The 10,911-nt window shown below is 39.9% G+C and overlaps 1 protein-coding gene across 1 annotated transcript; it reads left to right on the top strand.

Annotated features, from left to right (window-relative positions):
• Positions 1 to 2,777: 2,777 nt before the first annotated feature.
• ANKRD46 (ankyrin repeat domain 46) lies at positions 2,778 to 9,605 on the top strand. Its single transcript, XM_010151413.1, has 3 exons — positions 2,778 to 3,118; positions 4,413 to 4,571; positions 9,009 to 9,605. Exons 1-3 carry the CDS (start codon positions 2,808 to 2,810, stop codon positions 9,223 to 9,225), a joined length of 687 nt encoding a protein of 228 aa, XP_010149715.1. The 5' UTR covers positions 2,778 to 2,807; the 3' UTR covers positions 9,226 to 9,605.
• Positions 9,606 to 10,911: the final 1,306 nt, after the last annotated feature.

Genomic DNA, 10,911 nt, shown 5'->3' with positions numbered 1-10,911 from the left:
AAATATTAGCTTATATTTAACAGAGCATGCCATACTGATTCTCCAATAGCATAGGTCTCTTTAATATTCTGCTGTTGACATATGTTAGGCCTTGTTTTATTAAACAGGTTTAAACACTCAGATACTATTTTACAAGCAAACCACGATCTTGTTTATCAAGTACAAGTAGGGTTTTGTGCTGTTGATATGCTGTTACTATGGCTGATAATTGGAGGGTTTTAAATGATTTATGAACTTGCTTTAGGGAAGATTTACCGTGGAATATAAAGGTCACAGTTGCATCGTACAGAAACTGGGCCCAATATTTTTCTCAGCAAAGACTCGACTAGCAGAGTTGAAGAAGAATTCTTGTATCATTCATGATTTGGGTGGGAAATGGGCAAGAAAATTGAAACTGCCATCAGCTGGGAATCCTAGCTTTGCAACATCCAGGGGTTTTGTAACATATTTATTGGAAATACAAGTAAGTACATTGTCCTTTCTTTTAGTGTAGGGTTATAAGAAAGCTGTTAGTGCCCTAAGTGACACAAGTCTTGCATTAAATGTTTTATAGTACATCGCTGAACTGGCCTTTCACTATTGGAGATGATTGTTGAAAAGGGTGCTTGAGCCACTGAAGCACTATCACGTGCTTAAAAACATACTTGCAGCTTAGGGGAATGTACTCTACTTAAAAATCATTCCTTACACAGATACCAGGACACAGAAGTTATTCCTATCTCTGTTTTCTGCATCCAAGAAAGAAAAAACCCCAGTGTTGTGCATTACAGCACTGGAAAGCTAGACGGTGTTGATACATGGAGCAGAATTTGTCCAGAGAGGAAATACAACCCACTGAAGTTTAAATATGATTTATTAACCTCAACAGCCCCAAATACTACAGCTGTTAATCAGAGCAGCGTGTAAACATTTTGAAATTACTTCTGTAGGTCCTTTGATCTTGAATTTGATCTAAAACATGGGGGAAAAGCTATAAAATACAGACATTATAAACTCTCAAAAAAAGGAGAGGTTTTAAATCGAATTCTTTGGCTACTGGCCATGTTTCCATTCTCCCGGCTGAATGAGCGCACTGGTGTGGAAGGATACCTTATATAGATGAGAAAATTTTAAATCTGCGTGTAGCAGTCTTCATAAGAGGTTCAGAGAGTTAATCAGAACACTGCCTCATCAGGAGCCCAAAAGACAAAGCCGGGCAAGTGAAAGACATTGTTTCAAGTGAAGTTTGAATTCAGTTTCCATTCAGAGCTTATCTACTAAAATCACTTTTCCTTTCTGTCACTTGAACTGTGTCATGTCAGTATTGAGATTTCTTCTAAGGTTTTTTTACTGCTTTATATGATTTTTATTTTTCTTTTTCACCTCCTTTCTGAGGCAGCACAAAGCTTTGCTGCCCAGTCTCCTGGATGTTTTAATTTCTTCTTTCCATTGCCTCAAGTACATTTTGCCATCCTATTGCATAGTCATTCTCTTTTTTTCTTACTGCTTTCAAGTCATATTTTCTGTGTCCCATAAGCACACACTGTCATCATACCCTCATTATTTGACTCATCCTTAAGATATTCTTCTGCAAAACTTAAGTCATAGTTCATGAAATACTCCAGATCAAGAAATTCGTGGTGAAACAACATTTATCTTCTTCTAGATCCTGATACAGAAAATTACTTCATCCTTTATTAAATAATAAGTTAGAGAAGCTACATTTGTGCTTGTTCAAACTGGGGTTCTAGTTGAACCCACAATAGCTCCCTACTTGATGGTACCGTTGTCCTTGTACCCACTTGCAGCTTTCCCTTTCAGGTGGGCATTTTCACATAACACACTCCGTTTCCTATGGTCTGTAGTGTTGTTCTTGTTTGTTCAGCAGTTTGTGTACCTGTGACACTATAAAACAATGTTCTGCAAAGAGTACTGCAAAATGTTTCTTGCAGCATGAAGGAGTTGGTATTTACAGTAATGGAGCATCTTCAGCGACTGACTGTACTTGGTGCATCGGCGTTGGTGGCAGTCCCGCTGGAGTAGCTTTGCTTGTAGCCAGAGGGGACTGCAGTTGGTGTTGCTGTGTCTGGTAACTAAATTGTTTGTGGTTTTCCGATTCATGGAAGGTGGTTCTTCTGCCTTTCAGTTCCCACCTGCAGTGTTTGGCCCTTTAGTGTCAGCACTGCTGCATGTGATCTCTTACTAGGTGAAAGCTGTCACCTGTCTGGCATTTGTGGCAGTGATCTTAGCAGTTTTCTGTAACAAAGTGTTGCTGCTGTTCCCAGAGGCGTGAGGAATCACAGAATGGTTTGGGTTGGAAGGGACCTTAAAGACCACCTAGTTCCAACCCCCCTGCCATGGGCAGGGACACCTTCCACTAGACCAGGTTGCTCAAAACCTCATCCAGCCTGGCCTTGAACACTTCCAGGGATGGGGCATCCACAGCTTCTCTGGGCAACCTGTGCCAGTGCTTCCACCCGCCCTGTGAAGAACTTCTTCCTGATACCCAATCTAAACCTCCCCACTTTCAATTTAAACCCATTGCCCCTGGTCCTGTCACTACAGGCCCTTGTAAAAAGTCCCCCCCAGCTCCCTTGTAGGCCCAAGACAGAAAGGATCTCATTCCATATTGCCAGGTGGGAATGCAGCAAAGTTAATATGTAGGACAGGAGGATTTCAGAGTTGGTTTACAAGCTTGTTTGCATTCTCGTTTGGGAAGCTGAGTAGTCTACCGAATATTTGCATTGTGTTTATTTGCCTGGTTTCACCATCATTTCTTCCCACTTTTACTTGCAGGTTGGTCACCTACTCCAGAGAGAATCGGAACAATGTCCTACGTTTTTGTAAACGACTCTTCCCAGACAAATGTGCCTCTGCTGCAGGCTTGCATTGATGGAGATTTTAACTACTCCAAACGACTGTTGGAGAGTGGTTTCGACCCAAATATTCGCGACAGCCGGGGCCGAACTGGCCTTCACCTTGCTGCAGCCAGAGGAAATGTAGACATCTGTCAGCTCTTGCATAAATTTGGTGCTGACTTACTGGCCACTGATTACCAAGGTAACACAGCCCTTCACCTGTGTGGGCATGTGGATACCATCCAGTTCCTGGTTTCTAATGGGCTTAAAATTGATATTTGGTAAGTCACTTCTTTTACAGCATATATTTTGTAAATAATAGTCCTCTGTTGCCAGAGCCTTGCATATACATCTGCTGTTGCTGAAATGCTGTATTTGGCACAACTCAACTTTTTTTAAGCTACCGCTTAATAAAAACACAAAACAAGAAGGTAGGAAAGCAGTAAGAGGCCACTACTGCTGGTCTGTGCAGCAGGCAAAGCAAATAAAAATAGCAGCTGCTGGTGTGGGCTGCTGTGTCTAATTCTGCCTCCCTGATGACATTGCTATCCCGGTTTGGCCAGACAGCCAGGTGTGGGTGGTTGGCACCAAAGAAAAAATCACATTGACTACTTAAAAAGGATTTTCTCCACCACAGTTCTATGGTTTTCATTGTTGTACTCTATAAGACAAAGAAAATACAGTATATGTGTGTGTCAGTTCATTCCCGTACTCCTCCGGTAACAATGCTTCCTTTCAGTGTTTTCCCCCTCCCTCAAAGTCTGTGACTCAGTCCTTTTAAATATTGTATATTCTTTCCTTCTGGCTTCCAGCAGCTGTCAGATGCCAGTGCTCAGATGTAAGCTCTCAAGCTGCAAAATAACTAGCTGTTTCGTTGCAGCAGCTGAATTATCTTGTTTGTGGAACTTTCTGCACATTCACAATGCCTGCAAAAACCAGTAGTAGCTTCAAAACCTTTGAGCTTTTTAATCTGTCCCTTTTTCACCTGTCCCTCATTAATGTTTTCAACTCAGCAAAACTGGTTATTGGCAGACCAGATTCTTTATGGGTTGGGGGTTGGGTTTTTTTTTTTTCCTCATTTCGAACAAGTCTGGTGAAAAACCCTAGTCTGAAGGCAGCTCTGGTCCTATTCAGTATTATTTTAATAGTAGCAGAGAGGGACCATCTGTATTTTATTTCATTTTTGTCTGATGTCCTAATACCCACATGGAAAGGGAACTATGAGGAATCAGATTGCACAATTCCTGCTTGAAATTAAGCTTAGTCTTGAACATTGCCATAAATCTACTCTTTATTTTTTGTTTTAATGCCCAGAGATTCCAATTAGATTAGAATATTAAGAATTTTAATTTTATTTAGAGGAAAAAGAGTTGTGCAATTTCAAACCTATATATGTTTATTTTCTTGATAGCCAATTATGCTATAACTTTTATCGACAGGAATTTCTTACTGTCTGATATGGCAGAAAATAGTTCTGAGGACTTAATAAATTTTAATGTGTTGTGCTGATGTGTCTTGTTACAAAATTTCTGTATTAATAGTTTCTCCTCATGTCCTTTTGTGTGGTTATTTTAGCAATCACCAAGGTGCAACACCGCTTGTTCTTGCAAAACGAAGGGGTGTGAATAAAGATGTGATCAGGCTGCTGGAATCTTTAGAAGAGCAAGAGGTGAAAGGATTCAACAGAGGAGCTCACTCAAAGCTGGAAACGATGCAAACTGCTGAAAGCGAAAGGTATTTACACAAGAAAAATAATTACTTGAGGAAATAATGTTTATGGCTTTTGGGTTTTTGCGATTGACTTGATTCTTTATTTGTCAAAACAGATAATATCAAGTTTGGGCTGTTATTATCAGAAACCAAAATCAGATTTTAAATTTTGGAAGAATTTCTAAACAGATCAAATGTGAGGAAAAAGGAAGTTTTTCTATTGAGATTTTAATTTTATGGTGGAAATTTTAAGAGTTTTCCATTTCAGACTCCTAAAAATAAATATTCTACCACTTATCACACAGCCAAAGGGAAAATGAGGTGAAATGCAAAATGCCAGTATCACAGGCTAACCTGACATCCTCTTGATAAGGTGTGTTGTCTGTGCGAAGAAGGAATAGAAGAGTTTTTTCCTCTGTCTGAACTTGAATAAAGGATTTTATACGGTGCCATATATGAAATTGCTATCGGCAGTAGTCGTGGAAAAGTTGGAGAATAAAATAAGGATTTCATGGTAGCTGAAGAGAGTTCAAGGGGAACTGAAGATTTCGGAAAAATTGCTGACAATTCCAGGGGAGGTGTTGGGTTAGAGGGAAGTTACTAATGAATTCCTGAAGGTCTGGTTCTGGGACTGTGCTTACTTACCGTCTCATAAATGGTACTGGCATGGCAAGTAGGAGCATGTTAGCGATACTGTGAAATGAGATACAGGCAACCCAGAGGAAAATTGGGATGACGTAGACAAAAACCTGAGATGACAAGAGGAAATTAGTACAAATAAATTGTGATTTGAGTAGCACAAAATGCAACTTCATTTACCTAAAGCTGTGTGCTGTAAAAGGGAAGTTCCTCAGTGGAAAATGAGGTACAGAATCAAATGATAGGAGGAGTGTAGGAGAAGAGGAGTTGATGCAACCCTGAAAAAAGGCAGTGAAGTCCTACAAGCGTGCAAAATGAGTTATTTCCACTACATAAAGAAAACTGTCAGTGCCGTTGTAAAAAACAACGGTAACTCCTGCTTTGTAGTACGTTTTATAATGCTCTTTAGCCCCAGTCAGAAAAGTTCAGTTTGTCCCTTAAAAAGCGTGGAGAAGGATTACTTCAGCGCTCAAGGGAAAAGAGCATCTCCTTGTGAAAGGATGCAACTAGAGCTCGTTTTAGCCTGACAGAGTGAAGGCTGAGAGGTGTGGGGTTGCTGACAAATCCTGGTTTTGAACAACGTAAACCAGCTGTTTAAGACACAAGATGATAGCACAAGAGCAAAAGGATACAGATAAACCACAAATACTTTGTTTGATTGAAAACTGGGGGTGGTTTTTTATAATGAACTTCCCAGACACGCTTCTTGTAGGATATAGATGAGGCAAGAAGCCTTGGAAGTTTCAGAGGAGGCTAATTGTCTTGCAGAAGTCATTGAATTGCTGGTAAACATGACAGAACATGGGACTGAGATTAATAATGCAAGAGATCTTTCCAGTACTGTTTTGCTTTGGTTTAATTTATATTAGAAACAGGATATCAACGTTGTTTGGAATTCTTGCTCTTACACTGAATTTATTCAGATTTGTAATATTTTATATTGTCTAATAGCGATCATGAACTGTGACTGCTGGAACATTATATCACAGAAGACAGGGAGCTTTGTCACACAATTGTTTAGTTTGTGTCTAAATGTACACAACCTCTACTGTCAGGGAAAATTAAACTGCGTAGATGGAGTTGTTACCAAAGTTGAGAAAAGGGGAAACCAACGAAATTACAGAAATCGTACCAAATGCTCCCAGTGAGCAGGTTGGAAGTTCTTCCTTATACATCAGGTGACTCTACTTGTCAGAGAGACTGTTTTAAGCCCTGAAATAGAAAATTTAACATTATTCTCAAAATTACATGGGTATCAATTACAAGAATTTTGGGCACATTACCTTTCTGACTTAATTGTATTGTAAGTTCCTTCCACACAGAAATGCTGGTGTTGTTTAAACGTATGGGCCAACAGTTCAGCCCCATTTAAATTCTGATTTTTTAAAAATTTGATGGTGTGCCTTTAACGAACATAGCTTCCTTTCTCTGACTCGACCTTCATAAATGTTATATTGTTTGCTTTGGCAAGGAAGTCAGCAGCTCTCCTTGGGGAGAGGCGCAGAGACACAAACAGCGCGCTACCCAGCTTGTTTGTGAACGTGTTTAAAAATCTCTGAAATACGTTATTTTTAAAATAACAAATAACAGAGCAGCAAAAGCAAGTGTATGCTGTTTGCTCTGTAAATAAATAATGCCTTTCTAATAGCTGGCTTTTCAGACCTCCCTTGCAGTATTATTTTCACATTTCAGAGCCGCTTAGAGGAATGTGTTCTGTCCTCTCCCCCTGACCCTCGTACATTATGGATGAACCTATGGAGAAGCAATGGCTCCTCTTTCTAAAAACAGTCTCTGGCTTGAGTTTTCTGCTCCCTGTGACGCGGAGTTGCTGCTGCTGGTGTGGAAGCAGGGGCGAAAGCTGCGTGCCCGGGTCAGGTTTATTCTCTCTTGCCTTGCGCACCTCCCCGTGAGGAGTGGTGCAACGCTGTCGGGAGGCAGAGCTCGCTGTCCGTCTGTCAGGATGGGCGATCTGTCTGTCTGCAAACCCCTGGCTGTGCCCACAGGTGCATCCAAATGTGAACTTCCACGCCGGGTTGGAAACAGGCGAGAACGACTCTGGCACAAACTCTTGTGTAGGATGCATTGCTGTGTTACCGTTTTTTAAAGCAGCTCTAATTCCTAAGGAGAAAAAATACCTTGACTAACACTGAATTTAATTGGGTTGTAATATAAAACAGCGAAAGTGTTTTCTATGTACCTTTTCTGTTTAATGAGCAAGCATGTGATCTTTTCACTTAAATTGCATTGCACCTTTATGTAACCTCTCTGTGGTTATGTATTAACTAGTTACTACTTAATGAGTGAGTAGTTCTGTTCTACACCAATGGCTGTCCTTTATTAAACCCTTGGTTTTGCTTGGGAAACCATAATAAGCAAGGAAGATCGGTAAATCCTGCAGCTACAGGCAAGCAAAAATAGCTTAAAGCAAGGTAAATGTTTAAAAAAAAAAAAAAAAGACGGCAAGCTGTTTAATAGGCAGTTTCTGAAATCTGCACGTGATGCTGCAATACTTGAGCAAGCTGTGGCAATGATTCTTCAGTGGCTGTAGTTCCTAACAAAAAACACCGTGGGAATAGCACAGTTTTCCCGTGGTGTAATCTTAGAGAGATGCATAAATTAGACCTCTTTCTGATAACAGTCATTGGTCAGTTTATTATTGTCACTGAGAACAATAGCATTTCTACAGTTAGTTTTGGCATGGGAATTACTTTTCCCTGAAATGTTTTCTTTCGTTCTTGCTGTGAGAGATATCTAGGAATATGGTAACTGAAAGCAATTAGAAGGGAGGAAAAAAATGGGGATTTCTCTGCTTACCTTCTGCTATTGACATCACTGTGTGCGTAGTTGGTTTCACCATTTCCTTTCTGTGTTTGTGTGAGCCCGTAAACACCTCTGTATGTGACTGCACTCAAGTGGTAGGGCTGTGCAGATGGCTGACATTCCACATACCTGGAATCATGTGACAACACAGTTTTCCTATTCTTCCTGAGGTTTTCCGTACAGCAACAGAGAAAGTTCCTGTTACCAGCTGATCGTGAAAGCGGCAAAACTGGGAGAACGGTACAAGAAGCCCTTCAGTATTTGAAACAGTTTACATTTTTTCTAAAGGTGATTCACTGTCGAGATGACTGCCTCGTTCTACTCTGTTCCTCATTTGAAAGTGAGGGTCCCTGATTTACAGTCTGACCATTGAAAGGGGCCTGGTGGATTGGTAGCGGAATGTTAAAACATCGGAACGGTTGCTGAATGGCAGAAAACACAGCAGTGCCAACTTGTCTCGAGGATCAGAAAGTTTCTGAACTTCTTGTTCTCCAAATTTATTGTTTTCTGTGGTAGGTTTATGCTAGAGAGGCTTCTGTAACAAAGACATGCAGGAGAGTAGTAAAGGTCACCTCAGAGTTCAGAATCTACGTTACAATGGTTAAAGTTTCCATTTTGTTCATCAGAGTTTATTTTTTAATCATAATTTGTTGGTTTATTGAGAGCTGTGCCCCTTGAGGTTTTAGCTTATACAGTAAATTTTACTAAGCCATATTTAACAGGGGTTGTGAGGACTGGCTTTTGAAGGCTTCTAGGTGGCAAGCCTGCAAACTCAGGGCAGTTGTACAGACACAAATAGCATTCTCTTGACACGGGTTAGTAAAACATCCTTTCAGCTAACTTGAGGAAGAGGCTCCTAACTCTAAACTTATCTCCCTTGTCTTGATTTAGCACAGGCAATGCTTTAAATCCGCAAGTGGGCTTAGTTTTTAGTTTAGACTGTTTCGGTCTTAAAGGTGCATTCTTTTGCTCTGATGTATTTTTAACTTTAATCCTTCGTAGTGCGATGGAAAGCCATTCCCTCCTTAATCCAAACCTACAGCAAGGTGAAGGAGTTCTTTCCAGTTTCCGCACGACATGGCAAGAGTTTGTGGAAGACCTGGGCTTCTGGAGGGTGCTGCTCCTCGTCATCGTCATCGCTCTTCTGTCGTTGGGAATAGCATACTATGTTAGCGGGGTGCTTCCTTTTGTGGAAAACCAGCCTGAACTGGTGCACTGAAGCAAATGCAAAGAAGTGCACCGTGCTTTTTCCCTCTTGTAATCTTATTTTGAGCTTCTTGGAATTATTCTCTCGGTGCAGGCAGTGGCAGCTGTATATATACTGTTTGCCTTTTGTGCTAATTATTAACCCTTTTGAAAGAGGGATTCATTCATTTCAAGTAAAACACTAAATTCTAAAGCATTCTTAAGCTACCTCTGACTTACCTTGACTTGCAAGCAAGATGTGAAGATAATCCTCTCTGTTGATAAAATATTATGATTAGAAAAGACCTTTCATAGTGAGTAAATTCCTGGGCATGAAAAATGTATCCTGGTACAGAACCACATTTGATTTATTTTCCCTATGAAGAGAGGTAAATCTGTTGTTGCTTTTTTTATGTGCTTCAGTTGAAAGAAAAATATGTTTTTAAAAGTCCTTCTCAAGAAATCTGAATAATATATAACACTTTCTGATATATAGACAGTAATAAGCTGCAACTTCATGGTTCTTTTAGTGACTCCCTGTAGTTTCATATCTGCTAGTTTATGAAAAGAATGAGAAATAGTTCAAGCTTTACTGTGTCTTTTAATGTACAGATCACTCCTTTATTTATTAGGTTATTGTAGTGATTCTTCCCCAGATGAATTTGATGTTGTTAATACCCACCTGAAGTAAATTCTGTAGAACAGCGCTGTTTGTTGTGCTTTGGAAGTAAAGTTGTTTCAGCCTTAGGCTGAAAGTTTTGCCTTTTTGTTGAAATGTTAGAAGCAAACCTTTCTTTGTAAGGTGGTTGAAAAGTGGTGTAAACCTTCTGCTCTGTATATAACAATTCTGTAAGGCCATGGTCTTTGTGAAACACGTCACGAAGGATAACTTTTTCTTCCTCCCACATGACCAGACTGAACCATATAATTGTATTGGTTTTGTGTTTGTGGAGAGGACTTGATGGAATAGAATTCCTTTCTAGAATTGTTTTCCATTTCAGTTGTTTTCAGACAGCAATCACAGACCTATGAATTATTTTCTGAGTATGTAGACTAAAAGTATTTTAAGTGTTGCTGTTTAGGAACATGGTATGAAATGAAAACATGACCCATTCTGTCCTTAGCTGTCAAGTCCTTTATTTGTAAATAACCTAGGGATATGGGTCAGTTACGATAACTCTTTTATGAAGTCCAGAAAGGTACTACGTAGTAAGTTGGAGGTGTTCAAAGACAGCGGATTCTCTCCTTCCAACTCCCTTAGTTGCCCTTGCCTTGAAAATCCCTAACAAAAGGAATTCTGCAAACCTAATGAACATTCTTTTTCCTTAGCCACGCCTAAATTGTTGCTAAATAGCGTCAAGCACTTATAAAATTATAAATTACAGTAAGTATTGATAGAAGTAACTACACCTCTCCGTTTTGCTACCATGATTTGGTTTTTTTCCTTCTTGTTTATGGGTTTGAGTGAAGAGGGCTGTTGTCTTTGTCCTGATGTGTGACATGGGCTTCACTGAGCCGGGCCCCATGCTAAGTTGCATCTGAGTAACTCTTGATCTCATTGCTTAAGTTGGAGGCTAATGAAACAATACTTTTCTAGCGTCTGCAGTGCCACAAAAAGGAAAACCTCCTAAAAAAACCCCAAACAAACCTAAAACTAGAGTATATTCCCTTTCTGAATGCTTCAATATTGTACATTTGTTCTTGAACAGAGAAACATAAA

This window comes from Eurypyga helias, unplaced genomic scaffold (genome assembly GCF_000690775.1).
Source record: "Eurypyga helias isolate BGI_N326 unplaced genomic scaffold, ASM69077v1 scaffold13845, whole genome shotgun sequence".
NCBI classification, from domain to species: Eukaryota; Metazoa; Chordata; class Aves; order Eurypygiformes; family Eurypygidae; genus Eurypyga; species Eurypyga helias.
The sequence above is the reverse complement of the archived record's forward strand: the minus strand, read 5'-3'. Positions and strand labels throughout refer to the sequence as shown.

Coding starts and splice junctions, on each gene's coding strand:
- ANKRD46 (XM_010151413.1), top strand. CDS start 2,808: ATGTCCTACGTTTTTGTAAACGACTCTTCCCAGACAAATGTGCCTCTG. Junction 3,119..4,412: donor GGGCTTAAAATTGATATTTG/GTAAGTCACTTC, acceptor TGGTTATTTTAG/CAATCACCAAGGTGCAACAC. Junction 4,572..9,008: donor CAAACTGCTGAAAGCGAAAG/GTATTTACACAA, acceptor AATCCTTCGTAG/TGCGATGGAAAGCCATTCCC.